The sequence below is a fragment of the Vicia villosa genome, linkage group LG6, assembly GCF_029867415.1.
Source record: "Vicia villosa cultivar HV-30 ecotype Madison, WI linkage group LG6, Vvil1.0, whole genome shotgun sequence".
Classification (NCBI taxonomy): Eukaryota; Viridiplantae; Streptophyta; class Magnoliopsida; order Fabales; family Fabaceae; genus Vicia; species Vicia villosa.
Window position 1 is genome coordinate 119118139 of NC_081185.1, and position 19348 is coordinate 119137486.

Consider the following 19348-nt stretch of genomic DNA (forward strand, 5'->3'; position numbering starts at 1 on the left):
ATTATATTCTGTGTTCCTGGGGGTCTTCTGTTCTGTTTTGCAGGTTGGGTGGGATGTTTTATGAGGTAAAAGGCCCAATACCCAGGCCAGAGTGACACATAGGATACCTAGGATAGAGTGGATAGTCATGACGCCGATGAGATGTCAGGTCTTGTCTAGTGCGATCATGAGACCCACGCCCAGTCGAGGTCCAAATGGGGTATCATTGTTGGCATGTAGATGCAACAACATTGGTGCCTCAGGAGGACTGATAACGCTGGTTGCCATTTTGACCTACCCTGACCTAGACTACACCCGTGAGTGGGGAGGGATATACATGACAGGTACCGTTGGTGACTATTTGGTTCTGTGGGTGACTATTTGGTTCTATTGATGATTATGGTTCTTCTGGTTCTCTGATCTATGCCGGACCTTTGATCCTATGATATCTTCTGGCTCAGAATTATTGCCTTGGTCCCTCTATGTCGTGGGGACCCAATCTGCATCATTTTCATCATAGCATGTTTACATTTCAAAAAAAAAAGAGAAGAAGAAAAAAAAAGAAAAAAAGAAAAGAAAGAAAAGAAAGAAAAGAAAAAAGTTAATTCTCATTTGCATGTCATTTTTCAGGGTATCCAGAAAATATCAATCTCTGTCAAGAATGGATAACAACGTGACCGTCGATCAAGGAGCTACAAGGCGCACACACACTTATACTTTCCATCGCGAGGGTATGGTTCAATTGGGACAATTGGGTGAATTGGTCACTGGTCATAATGAAACAGTGTTCAGTGGCAACTATGGCAACATATTATCTCTTCTGTACTCGCGTGTCGACGAATGGGCCTTATCTACTCTTCTTCAGTTCTACGACCCAGATATCCGTTGTTTCACATTTTCAGATTATCAGCTAGCTCCCACTCTCGAAGAGTACTCTTGCCTCCTCAACATCAAGATTCAACACAGAGTGCCTTTTGTTTGTGTCCCAGAGAAACCTAGGTTGGATTACATTGCCAACGCTCTTTATTTGAGCTTGGGAGATGTTCATGATAACTGGAAGAAGAATGGTGATACACATGGCTTCTACATGAGTTTCCTGGTTGAAAAAGCTCAAGAATTTGTCGACAAAGGAATATGGGAGGCTTTCAATGCTATTTTGGCCGCTCTAATCTATGGAATTGTGATGTTTCCCAACATTCACAAGTTCGTTGACTTGGCTGCTATATGTCTTTTTATGGACAAGAATCCAATACCCACCCTATTGGCTGACACATATTATTCTATTCACTCTCGGCATGGTAAAAGGGGGGCTATTCGAGGTTGCTTGCCGCTGTTATATAAATGGTTCAAATCTCACTTGCCTGCCAGTGGTCCGTTTGTTACCTCTACTCAGAAATGGTCTCAGAGAATCATGGGACTTACTGCAAACGATATCGTATGGTATCAATTCCGAACAGGCATATCTGAAGTCATTATTAGGTGCGGAAACTTTGGTAACGTCCCGCTCATTGGGACAAAAGGATGTATTAACTACAACCCAATTCTAGCTCTTCGTCAGTTGGGTTATACCATGAAGAGTGGGCCTTCGGATAGGGAGATTTACCAATCCGTGTACTTTGAAAAGGGAGCTGACCCTGTAGCGCTTGAGGAAATCAGGAAAGCCTGGAATAACATTCATATAGGTGAGAGATCCACTCTGGGAGCCAAGAATGCCATTGCTATGGAGCCCTATACCGATTGGGTTAAGGAGAGAGTCAAGACACTTCTGTTACCATTCCCGAGGGTCCCTCTCTTGTATGCACAACCTCCGAAGATATCGGAAACTATGGTATCAAGGGAACGTTTTGACCAGGTCCGCGTCGCCAATTTGAGACTGAAAGAGAAAGATAGGGATATGGATTTGAAGCGCTATTTCCTTAAACAGACAAAGAATGAACTGGCCCGTGAACTTAAAACTCTCAAAGGAGAGTCTTCTCAAGCCAGGAAGAGGGTTAGAACTGAAAAGGACGGAAAAGCTGTTGTCGCTCCTGCTGAAGATCCTCAAAAGGTTATAGAAAAGGCTATAAAGGAAGAAAAAGAGAAGCTCAGACGAGAGTATCAAGAAGACCTGAAAGCCCACAAGCTCCGACTGGAGAAAGAAACCAAGTATGAGTTGAGGACCATGAAGAAGAAACTGGAAGAAGAGACCACTCAGAGAATAGCAGTTGAGACCCAACTGAAAGGAAGTCACCTCCGCACCGCCCGACTAGCTGAAGAGAATGTCAAGCTCAGAGATCAAATGATGAGTGAAGCAAATGCACTTGAGAAGACCTATATCCCAGAATGCAAAGGGTGTGACGAACTTAGGGATTGCTGCAAGAATCTAGACACACAGTTATTCCGAAAGGATGAAGTGATCCAAAGCCTTGTCAAAGGAAGAGATCGGGAGACGACTAAGAAGCTATTTGACGAAACAAAGAAGTGGAGTGACGCCCATTTCAGACAAGGAGGGCCTTTGTTCTACATTGAGATGAATTGATAATTGAATTTGTTTGTAGATCACCACCAGATTTGTTGGATGGGGTCTCTATTGCTCTTTATATTGAAACATTGTTATTTGTGTTTGAACCTACTCGCCTTAGGGGGCTATTATGAATGAAATGAATTGCTTTCCGTTTTCACTTGATATCTCTCTCGTCACGTTGTTATTTGTTCTTGACTATCAATCTTACTTTGGATACCCTGAAAATGACACAACACATCATGTGCACACATGCACTCATACATTCACATTATCACATTGCATTTTTCAGGTTATTGCACAAGAAACTAATTGGGGTCCTTTTCAGCAACAGATTTCTTTCCCGACGACGAAGCTGACTTTCTTACATCCTTACCGCACCAGGAGTAACGAGAGAATCATGGAACAATTTGAACAGAATCAAGCTGCCCTCCGTAGGGATATGGATGTTATGGGGGAAAGAATGGCCCAACTTATGGAGACTCTCCATGCCGTCGTTCAAGGACAGGATGAACTCAGAAAGAGCGTCGCTAGTTTGGTCAAAGATACCCCTACCAATTCTGCTGACGGAGGGGTGAAAACTAAAGAGACTCCTATTAATGAGACACTGAAAGTAGTGGACGACCACCATGAGGTTATTGATCTTGAACATGATCTTACTGCTGAGTTGACTGAGACTGCTAAGATGTACCAAGCTCTCGAAGAACGCCTTAAGGCTGTTGAGGTTGCTAAAACTTCGAGTTTCGACACTGCTGCTATGTGCTTGGTACCTGGGATTGTTATTCCCCCGAAGTTCAAAGTGCCATATTTTGATAAATACAAGGGAGTCACCTGTCCAGAGACTCACATTCGTTCCTACTGCCGTAAGATGGCTGCTCATGCTGAGAACGAGCCTCTGCTGATGCATTTCTTTCAGGATAGTCTCACTGGAGCCCCGTTGGAATGGTACATGAAACTTGAGAGGTCTAATGTCAGTACCTGGGGACAACTTGTCGACGCCTTCTTGAAACAATACCACTACAATACTGCTATGGCTCCCAGCCGTGCCCAGCTACAAAATATGTCACAGAAATCTGAGGAGTCTTTTAAAGAATACGCCCAGAGGTGGCGTGAACTTGCGTCCCGTGTCCAACCTCCTCTTTTGGACCGCGAGTTGATTGATCTGTTTATGGGGACTCTGAAAGGGCCGTATCTTCAGCACATGGTTAGTAATACTTCTCCTTCCTTTTCGGATGTGGTCATCATTGGTGAGAGGGTTGAGAACTGTGTCAAAGCTGGTACCATTCAAGGTGTTACTAATCCTAGCAACTCAAGTGGTAATGGTAAGAAGCCGTATTCTGGGTTTGTGAAGAAGAAGGAAGGTGAGACTAGCACTGCCTCTGTTGACCAAGGTCGAGCTCCTGCATATTCTGCTGTTCCACCTCCTTATTATCCGATGCCTTATGCTGTTCCAGGTCCGTATGTCCCTCAAGCATATGCTGCTGCTCTTCCACAACCATGGATGGCACCCCAACAGCCTTTCGTACCACAACAACAAGCTGCTGTTTCTCAGAATCGCCAACAGAATCCTAGGCCTCAAGGTCAAAGAGGTCCACAGAGGCAAAGATACCCTGACACGCGTATAGATCCGGTTCCAATGCCGTATGCTCAGCTTCTTCCCCAATTACTTGCTGGTCAATTAGTGCAACTCCGCGAAATGGGTCCTCCACCTGACCCTCTTCCTCCTGGGTATGATGCGAATGCTCATTGTGAATTTCATTCTGGGGCTCCCGGCCACACAATTGAGAAATGCAGGGCATTCAAGTGGAAAGTCCAGGATCTTCTCGATGGCAAGCTCATCTCGTTCACTCCTACTGGTCCTAATGTGCAGAATAATCCTATGCCTCCTCATGCCGGTGCGACCAATGCTATTGAGTTATGTGATGATCAGATCCTAGTGAGTGATGTTAATGAGGTAAGGATGCCGCTAGCAGTTGTCAGAGAATATCTTATGCAACAAAAGGTTTTGTGTGAACTACATGATTACTGTTTGCAATGTTCTTCTAACCCTGAGGAATGCACTAGGTTGAAAGAAGAAATTCAGAAACTAATGGATGAAGGTGTTCTTAGAGTGGAAAGGGTCGTTCCTGTCGAAGATGTGGCTACTCTAGAGATACCTTACCATCCTGCTGAGGTGTCAAAGAATCAGAGTACTCCTTTGGTCATTCGTGCTCCGAGTACTCCCTTGGTCATTCAGGCTCCGAGGACTCCTTTGGTTATTCAGGTTCCAAATGCTCCTTCGACCCCTCCATCCTCGTCTCTTGTTCCTTCTCTTGTGAATGATTCTAAGGCTGTCCCTTGGAGCTATAATGCCGTGTATATTCGAGGGAAGAAATATGATTGTCCTCCAGTGGGTAATTCGAGCATCACTAATATTACTGGCACTAGTGGCATTACCCGTAGTGGTCGGATCTTTGCTGCCCCTCCTCCACTTCCTAAAGAGACCAATAAAGAGGCTAGTACACAAGCAAAAGGAAAGCAAGTTGCTGTTGATCCTCCTGTAACACGTAATGCACAAGATGCCGAGCAACTCTTGAAGATCATTAAGAAAAGTGATTACAAAGTGATTGACCAACTTGATCAGACCCAAGCCAAGATCTCCATCTTGTCTCTCTTGGTGCATTCTGAAGCTCATCGTGATGCTCTGATGAAAGTTCTGGCTTCCGCTCACGTTACTCAAGACATTACAGTGCCTCAGTTTGAAGGGGTTGTGACCAACATTGCTGCTGGTAATTGTTTGGGTTTTTCTGATGATGAGCTTCCACCTGAGGGTAGAGCACACAACAAAGCGTTGCATATCTCCGTCAAGTGTCTGGACGCTGTGTTGTCTCGAGTCCTGATTGATACCGGTTCTTCTCTTAATGTGATGCCCAAGGCCACGTTGTTTAAGTTGAGTATGGATGGGATTATGATGAGACCGTGCACTATGAGTGTTAGAGCATTTGATGGTTCTAGAAGGTCCGTAGAAGGAGAAATTGATCTGCCAGTCTTGATTGGTCCTCACATGTTCTACATTGCCTTCTACGTTATGGACATAAACCCTTCGTACACTTGCCTCTTGGGTCGTCCTTGGATTCATGCTGCTGGAGCTGTGACATCTACTCTCCATCAGTGCCTGAAATTTGTTGTGAACGACAAGATTGTTGTGATCACTGGTGAAGAGGATTTGATAGTCAATAATCTGGCATCATACCGTTATGTTGAAGTGGAGGGGGAGATACAAGAGACACCTTTTCAAGCTTTAGAGATTGTGTCGGTTGATAAACTCCCCGTGGTTGAGAATAAGAAGGAACTCGGAGCACCCCTCTCGTCTTTAAATGATGCTAAGGCCTTATTAGAAGCTGGTATTCCCCATAGTGCTTGGGGCAAGCTGATTGATGTTCACGAGAAGCGAGACAAGTATGGCCTTGGGTATCAGCCATCTTCCTCTACTCAGCTCAGCATAACTCCTGGAAAGAAGGTGATTCCCCCCATTTCTCAAGTGTTCGTCGGTGCAAGCACCAATTCTGGAAGTCAGGTTCTCGCCGTGGACGATGATGATGAAGAAGATCTCTCCAAATTCATTTGCCATGCTGCGCCTGGACAGGAACTCAATAATTGGACTATCTTGGACATCCCCAGAGTCACTTTTATGGAGATGTAATTTTCTTGTTTCGATAAGTCATATGCTTCGCCCTAAGCATTTTGACCATTTTGTACAAAGAAGGGCCCCCATGTTGTTTCAATTTGTTTAATATTGAATAAAAATCATATCTTCGCATGCAATTACTGTTCCATTTCTTTCATTTTTTTGTTTTTACTTTAAAAACTTTTTTCAAAAAATGGCAAAGCTTTTTCTTTTTCTTTTATGTGTTGCATTCTAAGGCATAAATCATCCATCGTGCAGATCCGGCTCGAATTCCATCAAAAATGATAATGTTACAGTTCCGCGTCTTAATATCCTTGAGAATCCAATTGACCAAGCTGATGAGGATAGTGGGGAAGATTGTGAAGTCCCTGAGGAATTGGCAAGACTTTTGAGACAAGAAGAGAAATCGATTCAGCCGCATCAGGAAGCCATAGAAATCATCAACCTCGGTACAGAAGAAGCAAAGAGAGAAGTCAAGATAGGTGCCGCTTTGGAAGGTGATGTAAAGAGAAGGTAGATTGAGTTGCTTCAAAAGTATGTTGACATCTTCGCCTGGTCATACGAAGACATGCCTGGTTTAGACACGGACATAGTTATGCACAGGTTACCGCTCAAACCAGAATGTCCGCCTGTAAAGCAAAAACCACGAAGAACTCGACCTGATATGGCTTTGAAAATCAAGGAAGAAGTTGAAAAACAGTTGAAGGCTGGTTTCTTATCTGTGTGTGAGTATCCTCCTTGGATTGCAAACATAGTACCCGTTCCTAAGAAGGACGGAAAGGTACGCATGTGTGTTGACTACCGAGATTTGAATAGGGCAAGTCCGAAGGATGATTTCCCTCTGCCTCATATTGATGTGCTAGTCGACAACACTGCTCAGTATTCGGTGTTCTCCTTCATGGATGGTTTTTCTGGCTATAATCAAATAAAAATGGCTCCTGAAGATATGACCAAGACTACTTTTACCACTCCGTGGGGTACGTATTGTTATAAGGTGATGCCTTTTGGTCTTAAGAATGCTGGTGCAACATATCAACGAGCTATGGTGACCCTTTTCCATGATATGATCCATAAGGAGATTGAGGTGTACGTCGATGATATGATTGCAAAATCCCAAACTGAGGAGGAACATTTGGTATACCTTGAGAAATTGTTTGCTCGTTTGCTAAAATTCAAGTTGAGGCTTAATCCAAATAAGTGCACTTTTGGAGTGCGATCTGGAAAGTTACTTGGATTCATTGTGAGTCAACGAGGGATTGAGGTCGACCCTGATAAAGTAAGAGCAATACAGAACATGCCAGCACCGAAGAATGAAAAAGAAGTTCGAGGGTTCCTTGGGAGATTAAATTACATAGCCAGGTTCATTTCTCATCTCACCGACACCTGTGAACCCATCTTCAAACTGCTGCGCAAAAATCAAGATATCCGTTGGGATGATCATTGTCAGGAAGCCTTCGAAAAGATCAAGCAGTATCTCCAAGAGCCACCAATTCTCATGCCTCTGGTTCCTGGGAGGCCGCTTCTTATGTACTTAACTGTGCTTGAAGGATCTATGGGGTGTGTGCTGGGCCAACATGACGAGTCTGGTCGAAAAGAGTGCGCCATTTATTACCTGAGCAAAAAGTTTACCGATTGTGAATCCCGCTACTCACTACTCGAGAAAACTTGCTGTGCTTTGGTATGGGCTGCTCGCCGACTGAGGCAGTATATGTTGACTCACACCACTCTATTGATCTCCAAAATGGACCCGATAAAGTACATCTTTGAAAAGCCGGCTCTTACCGGAAGACTAGCCCGATGGCAAATGCTTTTATCAGAATACGACATCCAGTATGTCACACAGAAGGCCATCAAAGGAAGTGTCCTTGCAGATCATCTTGCTCATCAGCCATTAGAAGAGTATCAGTCAATGAAGTTTGACTTTCCTGATGAAGATATCATGAAACTAGATGATAATGAAGGACCCGAACCAGGGGAGCGATGGACTCTCACGTTCGATGGTGCATCAAATGCTATGGGCCATGGTATTGGGGCAGTTTTGACTTCTCCTCGTCAAACTCATATCCCCTTCACAGCTAGAATATGCTTTGATTGCACAAACAATGTCGCAGAGTACGAAGCTTGCATAATGGGCCTCGAAGCAGCAATTGATATGAGAATCAAGATCCTTGAGGTTTATGGGGATTCTGCCTTGGTTATACATCAAGTGAGAGGTGATTGGGAGACACGACACCCCAATTTAGTTCCTTATAAGGACTATATCTTGGAGTTGTTACCCGCTTTCGAGGAGATCACTTTCAATCACATCCCCCGAGAGGAAAATCAATTGGCAGATGCTTTGGCTACTTTGGCGGCTATGTTCAGAGTTAGCTCCCCTAAGGAAGTACCAGACATAACGATCCTCCGTTACAAGGAACCTGCCCATGTATTCCCTGCTCATTGTCTCACTACTGAAGATGTGTATGATGAAAAGCCATGGTATTACGACATCAAGAGGTATGTTGAGAAGCAAGAGTATCCCGAAGATGCTACGATTGGTGATAAGCGAACGCTTCGAAGGTTAGCATCCAAATTCTTCTTGTCAGGAGACGTCCTGTACAAAAGAAACTATGATTCAGTTTTGCTCAGATGCGTGGATAGACACGAAGCAGAACTGATCATGCGGGAAATTCATGAAGGATCTTTCGGAACTCATTCCAGTGGACATTCCATGGCCAAAAAGATCTTGCGAGCAGGATATTACTGGATGACGATTGAAAGTGATTGTTATGTGTACGTGAAGAAATGTCACAAATGTCAAGTGTATGCTGACAGAATTCATGTTCCTCCGACTCCTCTGAATGTCCTGACATCGCCTTGGCCCTTTGCTATGTGGGGCATAGACATGATCGGACGGATAGAGCCACAAGCTTCAAATGGACACAGATTTATTCTTGTTGCTATCGACTACTTCACCAAATGGGTTGAAGCTGCTTCTTACAAGAACGTGACCAAGCAAGTCGTTACTCGCTTCATCAAGAAAGAGATCATATGCCGATATGGGGTTCCAAACAAGATCATCACTGATAATGGGTCCAATCTTAATAACAAAATGATGGCAGAGTTGTGTGAAGAGTTCAAGATTGAACATCACAATTCATCACCCTATCGGCCAAAGATGAACGGCGCAGTCGAAGCTGCTAACAAGAATATAAAGAAGATTGTCCAGAAGATGGTTAGAACGTATAAAGATTGGCATGAGATGTTGCCATTTGCTTTGCATGGCTATAGGACTTCGGTTCGTACTTCAACTGGGGCAACTCCATTCTCTCTTGTCTACGGTATGGAGGCCGTACTACCTGTCGAAGTGGAAATTCCTTCGTTGAGAGTCTTGATGGATGCCAAACTCGATGAAACTGAATGGGTTCAAACGAGGCTTGATCATCTCAACCTAATTGAGGAGAAACGCTTATCTGCTATCTGCCATGGCCAGTTGTACCAAAAGAGGATCAAGAAAGCGTATGACAAGAAAATTCGGCCTCGAGAATTCCACACAGGTGACCTAGTCGTAAGGAAGATCTTGCCAATCCACACCGATCCAAGGGGCAAATGGACTCCCAACTATGAGGGACCATACATTGTGAAGAAAGCATTTTCAGGTGGTGCTTTAATCTTGACAAAGATGGATGGGGAAGACGTTCCGCTTCCAGTCAATTCAGACTCAGTCAAAAAATACTACGCATAAAAGACCCGCTAGGTCGACGTACCTAGGCAAAAATAAGGGCATCCCGGCAAACCAAAAGGGTTTGGGGCAAAAATTAGGGATAAAACAAAAAAGAATAACCCGCTAAGTTGAAAACCCGAAAGGGCGACTTAGGCAAAAAGGGGCATCCCGCTGGATTGAAAACCCGAAAGGGCGATCCAGGCAAAAGTTAGGGATCAAAAGCGAGAGGCTGCAGTCTGAATATCCTTCACAAAGACCACTATACGCCCTTGGCAGAACAGACGGATCAATCCAACCATTACCCTTCTGAAGCAAAGCATTGAGAGGATCGAGGATATGGGAACTGTAGCAATATCAGTTTTAATGGAAATCCGAGCATTTCTCTTTGCCATTTTGCTCTTTGCATTTTATTTTCTTTTTCGCAACTACCTCATTTAGGAGTTGCTTCCTTGTACAGAAGCCTATTCACAGGCATTCCATTAATAAAATGATCTTTTGATAAAAAGCTTTCCTTGTTACTTTTCTTTTCACGCATGCGAGATGTGATTTAATTCGTTATTAAACATTGCACTGAAAGCATGGGGGCAATAATCACAAAATCAAAACGAAACATGAGGTTACATAAACATAAAAGTGCTCTAAGGGGCACCATTTGCATCCAAACGTTGTGTTCTGTGCAGGTTGCAGGTTCTAGCCATCATCTTGGCTCAGGATATGTCACAAAGGTCATCGTCATCCCGCATGCAAGTTCCAGAGTATAATTCATCAGTACTGGTAAGCATGGAGCACCTGAAAAGGTCCATATCCCTCTTCCATATGACAGACGAAGAGCGGTCTCTCAAGACTCGTGATTCCCCAAGCAGCTTAGGATGTAAGGAAAGTCGAGCAAAATCATTTCATCCCCAGCAGGGCTTAGGCTTTGCACTCATGTACATACATCACTTAGGTCATAATCCATACCCATGCATTCATATCATAGGTGTTATTCAAGGGCTAGCAAGAAAAAGCTCTGCTGCAAAGAATTTTGATCAGAGAATGAGAAAATCGAGGTATAATCATGTGGCTCTATGTTCATTGAAGTCCTCCTGGATTGGGGTGTCTCTCTGCTTCAAATCAGGGCATTGATTGAAGAGTGTAAGCTTGCAAATCATCTGGTCCCTTAAAACAGGGTTTCTCTGACCAAAGTCGACCAGTTGACTTTCTGGTCAACAGGTAATCAGGAATGGTTTCTATGTGTGAAAGGCTTCTCATACTGACTATGTGGATGTGTTTGTTTGACTGGATTTGACTGGAAGAGATTTAATCGGGAATTTCATCAATAATCAGAGAAAATCAGAACAGTTGACTTTTGGGTCAAAATCAGAAGAATTATTCAAATATCGACTTTTGGTGGGAAACCGGTCAAATAAAGTCAAGGAAATGAGAAAAAATCAAGAAATAATCAAAACTGCCAAATTTGGAAAGTTAGTTGAAATGGGAACTTGCCAAAAGAGGAAAGTTCTACACTTAAAGAATTTTTGAGTGAATTTCCAATTGGCTGGGCAGCTGACTTCAGGTTCGATTATCATGTTGAAAACGACAGAATTTTAAGACAAGCTCAACACCAAAAGTGTTCAAACCATAGCCCTCTACAATCCTCTAGTTGGGAGTTTTTCCATTTGAAGCTTGATTCAAGAGTTATGTTGGTTTGAAGTTAGAAGAAATGCATTTGTTCAAGTCATTCAGCTAGGCAGATTTTTGGTCATGACCTGGCATTTTAACAAACGCGTGGCATGCCAAATCTCTTGCTAATTTTAGGGCTCTACAAAAATGCTATGGGTTCAAACTTGGTATGCTTCCATTCTTTGCCATGCCACCTATACAACAAGCCAAGAATTGAGCCATTGTGATAAATATTGAAACAATTACAAGCTTCCAAAGTCGTTGTTTCGTAAAGCCAAAGTCTTGCATCCGGCTGGGCACAATTTCAGGTCACGCGCGAGACATTTCCACAAACACGTGGTGGGTCAACTTTGAGTCCAATTATTATTCTCCACAAATCTTCAATGGGATCAAGATAGGTACCAAACAACTCCTTGCCATGTTCTCTCTCCATTAAGCTATGGTGTGTGATGATAGAATATATATCGAGCAAATTATGAAGCTTCGAAGTGGTGCCCTAGCCAAGTCCCGCTTCAATCCAAACGTGAGGCCAAAGCCAGCCAGACGTGCGAAGGCCAAGTGCAGTGACAATGCATCATCTTTCCAGGTCATTTTCTCATACTTCCAAGCAATAATTCAAAACACCACCAACATGAAACTTGCTCTATCATACATTCTCTCTACAATGAGCCAATAATGAGTCTATTTGGTTAAGTATGGAGATAGATATAAGAGCTAGAAGTCAAGTGTTTGGAAGCAAACTCAAGCTTCTATTATTTTCCATCAGCAAGCATAGCACATCCCCACCAATTACTATAAGAGTCCATGCACTAAAGCTAGAGAAAAAGGGCACGTGAGAGCTTACTCCAATTGAACAACCCTTGCACATTAAGTTTGGAAGAAGGCTAAGCTATGCTACACCCCACCATAGCCAACAATGCACACTCATACTATAAATATCAAAATCATACACATATTTCAGGGCCACGTTTCATTTTTCTTTCCCTCAGTTTTCACTCTCTCGTATTCTCCTCTTCACTCCATCATCTCTTCATTCTCTCTCCCTTCAAGAACTCCCCAAAAGTTTGTTACGTCTGGTAACAAACCCTAACCACCATAGATCTCAACCTTCACCACTCCACCACCACCACCAAACTCATCACCACCGTCATCTTGCAGCCATCATCTCCACAACAACCAACACGAACTTTCATCATTCTACAACCACTACTATCGTGCTTGATCTATGAACGACAGCCTCATCAAGTTCTGTTCAGCTGCTGCATTAACATGAGGGAAGTTAGGGCTCGTGAAGTCTCCGTTACTCTCGCTGCTTCAAGAATCTGAACAAATCAAAGTCGCAGGGAAGTTTGGTAAAGCACGCTTCAAACGCGTGGAGTTTCTTCATCTTCCGCTTCAAGATTCGTTTCAGGTAAATGACTAAGACTCTCTCGGCATCCTAGATAACATGCTAAGTTCATATGCATCTGGCTATGCTCCTACCGTCGGGAGGTTGAGCGATTAGCGCTAAATATTTGTGACGGTGTGTGTTGCATCTCTTGTATGGATCTGAAGTTATGATTTCATGGCGTGCATACGAAGTATAAACCTTGCTGTTGAATTCTATGTGTATTTTGGAGCGTATCGGTAACGCTATCGGTGGTTTTGGAGAGAGTTCTTTAAGTTAGGTTTTCTTGAATGCATTCGGTTGTGATTATAGAGATGTTACTTCGCAAAACTAATACCGGATCTGAAATCTACACAAAAAATCGAGTGGACCGGTGGTGTTATTTTTTGATTTCTGAAAAAAAACGTGGGAAGCCGCCGTGAGGATGGTCGGAGAGGATGACCGGAGAAGGGATCTCCGGCGGCTAGGTTTTTCCTGATTTTTCGTTCCGTCGTGATTACGTGGCATGCTGTGATTGTTGCTCTTCCCATTTTATTTGATTTTTTGTCATCTTCTATATGATTGTGTGGTGCGGTGGTATGCTCTGATTGGCTGAGGCTTGTTCTTGTCATTTTGTGACTTAAAACTCATGTGACCAATTGATGCTAGTGTGTTTTACTTTTCCATGTCACGTTAACAAAAAAGGCCATATGAGAAAAATGGTGAATACTTGCTGAAGCAATAATTTGGAAATAAAAAAATGAAATAATGAGAGTGAACCATTTGTGGTAGCGACTGGGCCTTGGCGTGTTGGGCCCTGCTCTTTTCGGTATCGCACCTCCCAGATACTAATGCATGCGCATCATATATACTGGGCCTTAGCGCCCTAGCTTTTACCACCCCTTGTTCAGGCCCAGTTTCTGCCATAGCACATTTTAGTTCATATTGAAAGTACTCTTGCACCCCCTGCCTGTTGTGAATGGTTTTGGTTAAATTTTGTTTTCTTTTCACATTTAATTCTTTTTTCCTCAATATTTTGTGAATATTTTTGTGAATATGTTGTGAATATTTTGTGAATATTTTTGTGAATATTTTCGTGAACATTTTGTGAGTATCTTTAATAGCTTCAACAAATCATTTAGTTTTTTATGTGATTTTTTAGTATAACCCCTTTGTAAATAAATTGCTAATTGACTTTTAATTAGACTTTAACTCCTTTTAATTGATGGTGTTTGTATTTTGCTTTTTATATATTCCCTTTAGATATTAGTTCAGATCTCAAATAGGATTTAGTGTATAACTTAGATTAGATTTAGAAATAGTTCCCTTCCTTCATTCTTTTTCTTTTCAACTTTTAAAATACTTCATAAATATCGATGAAGATCATACTGTTACTACACTTCATAGTAGGAAAGAAATGATTGGGGCGTAGGCCCCGATGTATGTTCTTTCCTACTTAGCGGGGAAGAAATGATTGAGGTGTGAGGCCTCGGTGTATTTCTTAACCGTTATTTAGAGAAACGATTGTGGCGTAGGCCTCGATGCGCATTCTCTAAATATTCACAAAGGAACTCCTTGTTGTATTTCCTACTTGGCGGAGAAGAAATGATTGAGGTGTGAAGCCTCGATGTATTTCTTAACCGTTATTTAGAGAAACGATTGTGGCGTAGGCCTCGATGTGCTTTCTCTAAATATGCAAAACAAAACTCCTTTTTGGTATGATCTAAGTCACAAACAAATTCCCTTAAAAAACACCAACCAAAAACACTTAAAACACTAATAAATGGTCAGATTTAACACAAAGTAAGGAAGTGATGCGAGACCTTGTAGTGGGTTCTCGTCATCATGGAATTACCCTAAAAGACACAAACCAATCTCTCTCTTTCTTCTTTTCTTAAGGGCAAGTTATCTCCGCTCCATTGCATCCTAGGCTGTCCCCTTATGCAAGAGCGTGAGCGTTAACGCCGCCCAACTAAAAAACACAAAAAGAAACAGAAAATCGTGAGCCGAGCTACGGTAACTCTGATTCCTGAAAAGGATACGTAGGCAGCGGGGTAGGGCCCGTGCGAGTACAATTCTTTATTTTCCCTACATTTTGCATTCATTTCGCATTTAGATTTTAGACATAGATATACACCCTTTAGATAGAAACAAACATAGGTGGATACCATCGAGTACGATGGGCGCGAGGGGTGCTAATACCTTCCCCTTGCGTAACCGACTCCCGTACCTTGATTCTCTGGTCGCAAGACCCTGTTCCTTCCTTTGTTAGGTTGTCTGATATCCCTTTCCCTTATGGGATAAATATATTGGTGGCGACTCTGTTCATTTTTCGCGAGCGTGCGACACATATGCAATGTCTGGGCGCGTATTTAGGAGATATATTAGTTGACCTACTAGTCTTCTATACTTGGTAGGTTCAGTCATTTTATTTCCTGTTGTTGCTGATAATCGAGTGTCTCTAGTCATTGGTGTCTTGGCCGGTTTGCAAGCAAGGAGTCCAGCTGTTGAGAGTAGATCAAGCGTGTATTTTCTTTGATTGATGTGAATGCCAGTAGAGTTTCGAGCAATCTCTAGCCCCAAAAAATATTTTACTGGCCCAAGATCCTTTAAATGAAAATGCTTGTGTAGCAGCTCTTTGGTTTGATTGATGAGCTGAATGTTGTTGCCTGCAATTAATAAATCATCAACATAAATTAGAATGAAAGTATAAGAGGATTGAGATTTATGGATGAATAGAGAATGATCACAAGTGCACTGTTTGTAATTATTTGCAAGTAGAACTGAGGATAGTTTTTCAAACCATTGCCTGCTGGACTGTTTCAATCCATACAGAGATTTTAGAAGTCTACAAACCTGATTTGGTTTAGAAGAATTCATGCCTTTGGGTAGGGTCATGTATACTTCCTCTTCCAAATCGCCATGTAGGAATGCATTGTGAACATCCAATTGGAAAAGAAACAGATTTAAAGAAGCAGCTAGGGCCAGAATAATTCTTACTGTAGTTAGCTTTGCAACAGGGGAAAAAGTATTAAAAAAATCTATACCTTCAATCTGCTTGAAACCTTGTGCAACAAGTCTGGCCTTATGCCTTTCAAGAGTACCATCTGATTTATACTTTGTCTTAAAGACCCATTTACATCCTATTGTTTTCTTACCTGGTGGTAGTGAAGTAAGAGTCCAGGTTTTGTTCAAGGTGAGAGCTTGAATCTCATCATTCATGGCTTTAATCCAATGAGGATGAGAGCTAGCTTCTTTGTAGGATAATGGATCACAAGTAGTTGTGATGGCAGATATGTATGCATGATATGCAGGTGCAAGTTTGTTGTATGAGATGTATTTAGAGATGTCATATATAGGAGAATTATGAGAAGCATTGCATATAAAATCTTTTAAATAAGTAGGTGTGGATTTAACCCTAGTAGATTGTCTAATATCAGTGATGTTAGTCTGATCTTGAGCTTGAGGGTTGTCAGGTTGTGGTATGTTCTGATTGTTGGTGTGTTGACCTGTGTTTTCAGAAGTAGTACCAGAATCATACATATTAGTGTTAGTAGTGGTATGGGGAACAGGGCAGTGTATAGTTGTTTTGTTAGAAGTAGGTATATGTGTGGATATTAATGTGGGTGAATCCATGTCAAATATAAATGGAATAGTGGTACAGTCAGGTGTTTGATTGGGATCTTTATTAGGTATATCATATGGTTGGAAAGGAAATTGATTTTCATGAAAGATAGTGTTCCTAGAGGTGAAAACAGATCTGGTTTTAAGATTAAAAAGTAGATAACCTTTTATGCCTAATGTGTATCCTAGAAAGATGCATTTGGAAGCCCTTGGATCAAGTTTATCTTTGTTCCTAAGGAGAGTGGAGGCATATGCTAGGCAGCCAAATGTCTTAAGGTTATCAAAAGAGGGAGGTATTTTAAATATCAAATCATGGGGTGTTTTGTTTGCTATAGTAGGGCTGCAGATTCTATTTATGAGATAAGTAGCATGGCATAAAGCAAAGGACCAAAAAGGTTTAGTGAGGTTAGATTGAAAAAGGAGAGATCTAGTAACCTGCAGCAAGTGTCTATGTTTTCTCTCAACTAGAGAGTTTTGTTGAGGTGTCTCAACACAACTTCTTTGGTGTTGGATACCTAGGGAAGCATAGTAAGGTGCCATAAGGAACTCAGGGCCATTGTCAGTTCTAAGTTGTTTGATAGTGCATGAAAATTGGTTTTGGCAATATGTGATGAAGTTTTGGACATGTTGTCTTGTTTCAGACTTAGAATGCATTAAGATAGTCCAGGTATACCTAGAAAAATCGTCTACAACAGTGAGAAAATACTTGAAACCATCTAGAGATGCAATACCTATGGGGCCCCAAATGTCCATGTGAATTAATTCAAAGCATTTAGTGGAAGCAGTGTAACTTGTTGGGAAAGGCAGCTTACATTGCTTAGCAAGATGGCATGTATGACATGGTGTATGTTTATGAAATGTAATTTCAGAAAAAGATTTTGACATTTGCAATAAGACATCATTAGAGGGATGACCTAGTCTATGGTGCCATGTAGATATAGAGTTATTATTAGGGGAAACAAAATTCTTATTAGTAGAAACAGAATTATCATTAGGAGAAACAGAATTCTTATTAGAAGAAACAGGATTCTTATTAGAAGAAACAGGATTCATAGTAGCAGCAACAACAGTATGTACATTATTACAATGTTTATGATTGTGATTAATAGTCATGTGTGTGCTGGATAAAATGTACAAATTGTTAAGAGGGATGACTTGGCCAATCTTCTGCTTGGTAGACACATCCTGTATGTAACAGGAATTGTGTAAGAAAGTAACACTATAGGCAGAATTTTGGCAAAGTTTGGAGATAGAGAGAAGATTAAATTGAAACTGAGGTATATAGTAAACATTTTGCAGGGTAAGACAAGAGTTAATGTGGACAGTTCCAGAAAAGTAAGCAGTCATGTGAGTGTTATTAGGTAAGTTTATGTGCACAGGATGTATATAATAGATTTCAGAAAAACAAATTATATGTGGGCAAACATGATGTGATGCCCCTGAATCTAAAATCCATGTAGAAGGAGATGAAAGAACACTACCTGTATGATTCATACCTGTTATAGCCGCTTTGTCATCTTTAGGGATTTCTTTCTTGGATTGTTGAAGAAGCTTTAGCAGGTGTTGATACTCCTCTTTGGATATGGTTGGTAGTGTCTCAGTATTGTCCTGCGTTTTCTGCTCAGAATTGTTCTTAGGGTTCTTGTTGCGGTAGCCTGGAGGAAACCCATGTTTGAAGTAGCATGTTTCAATGGTATGGTTGGTTTTGCTGCAATTCGTGCATACCATTGAAGTTTTGCCGCGACCTCTGCCTTTGGAGGTGTTGTTGCTTGCATAAAGAACAGTTGGATTTGCTGTGGAAGTGACATGTTGTTGTGCAATGAGGGAGTAAACTCGACTGATTGGAGGAAGTGGATCGAGGAGAAGGATTTGGGTGCGAATGCTTTGATAATTGTCATTCAATCCTTTCAAGAAACAGGTAACGTATTCCATTTGTTTGAAGTTGCGTACAGCCTTGGATAATCCGCATGTGCAGGGGATTTGACATGAGCAAGAAGGTGTAGGTCGCAGATCCTCCAATTCGTCCCATAAGATTTTCAGATCTGTGAAATACGTTGACAAAGAACGATCACCCTGTTGGATTGAATGGATTTCGCGCAGAAGATCCGAAAACCTAAAATGGTTTCCTTTGGTAAATCGCTCACGAAGGTCTTCCCATAGGTCAAACACGGAGTCGAAACAAATTGTACTTTGGGCGATATGCGGTGAGAGCGTGCGATTGATCCAAGATAGCACCATGCTATTTGCTCGATCCCAGAGTTCCAAATTCTTGTCTGATTCAGGAGGTCTGGGTAGGGTTCCGTTGATGAACGAAACCTTGTTCTTGGATGTGAGAGCTCGTTTCATCGATCGGCTCCAATTGTGGTAGTTGTTGTCGTCTAACGGTGGTGCGACAATCGTTGCGCCTGGGTTCTCACCGGGGTGAAGGTAATAGGGGTTTCTTGGATTCATAGATGGATCTTGGTCTTGTGATTTGGGTTCAGTGTTGTGAATTGAATCAGAATCGCTTTCGGATGACATGATTGTAATGAAAATGAAGGGATGAATGAGATGCAGATTAGAGGAAGATGCAAGTTTTGGTTTTGTTTAGTCTTCTGATACCATATTACAGAGTAATGAATTGGGAAGAAGCCATTGAAGCAGAAGAAAAGAAAAGCGGGAGAAACTGTAATTGAAATATTGAAATGTATATTGTGTTGAACTAGTCACATTGGAGATATATATTCAAATGTCTAAATGGCTTATTTGTAATGGGCCTAATACAAAGTGTTGGCCCAAAGTGGTTATACACTTAGTCATATATTCTAATACAGACAATTAGATGGTATTAGTTACATAATTGGGACC

General features: G+C 41.9%; 1 protein-coding gene across 1 annotated transcript; it reads left to right on the forward strand.

Annotated features, from left to right (window-relative positions):
• The first annotated feature begins 640 nt into the window (after positions 1 to 640).
• Positions 641 to 2613, forward strand: LOC131614518 (uncharacterized). Its single transcript, XM_058886091.1, has 2 exons — positions 641 to 2124; positions 2517 to 2613. The coding sequence occupies exons 1-2, from the start codon at positions 641 to 643 to the stop codon at positions 2611 to 2613; spliced, it is 1581 nt and encodes a 526-aa protein (XP_058742074.1).
• The last annotated feature ends 16735 nt before the right edge of the window (positions 2614 to 19348 follow it).

Bases quoted from the DNA above. Each gene is read 5' to 3' on its own strand.
- LOC131614518 (XM_058886091.1), top strand. From the start codon at position 641: ATGGATAACAACGTGACCGTCGATCAAGGAGCTACAAGGCGCACACAC. The intron at 2,125-2,516 runs GTATGAGTTGAG...ATTTGTTTGTAG, and splicing joins CGACTGGAGAAAGAAACCAA to ATCACCACCAGATTTGTTGG.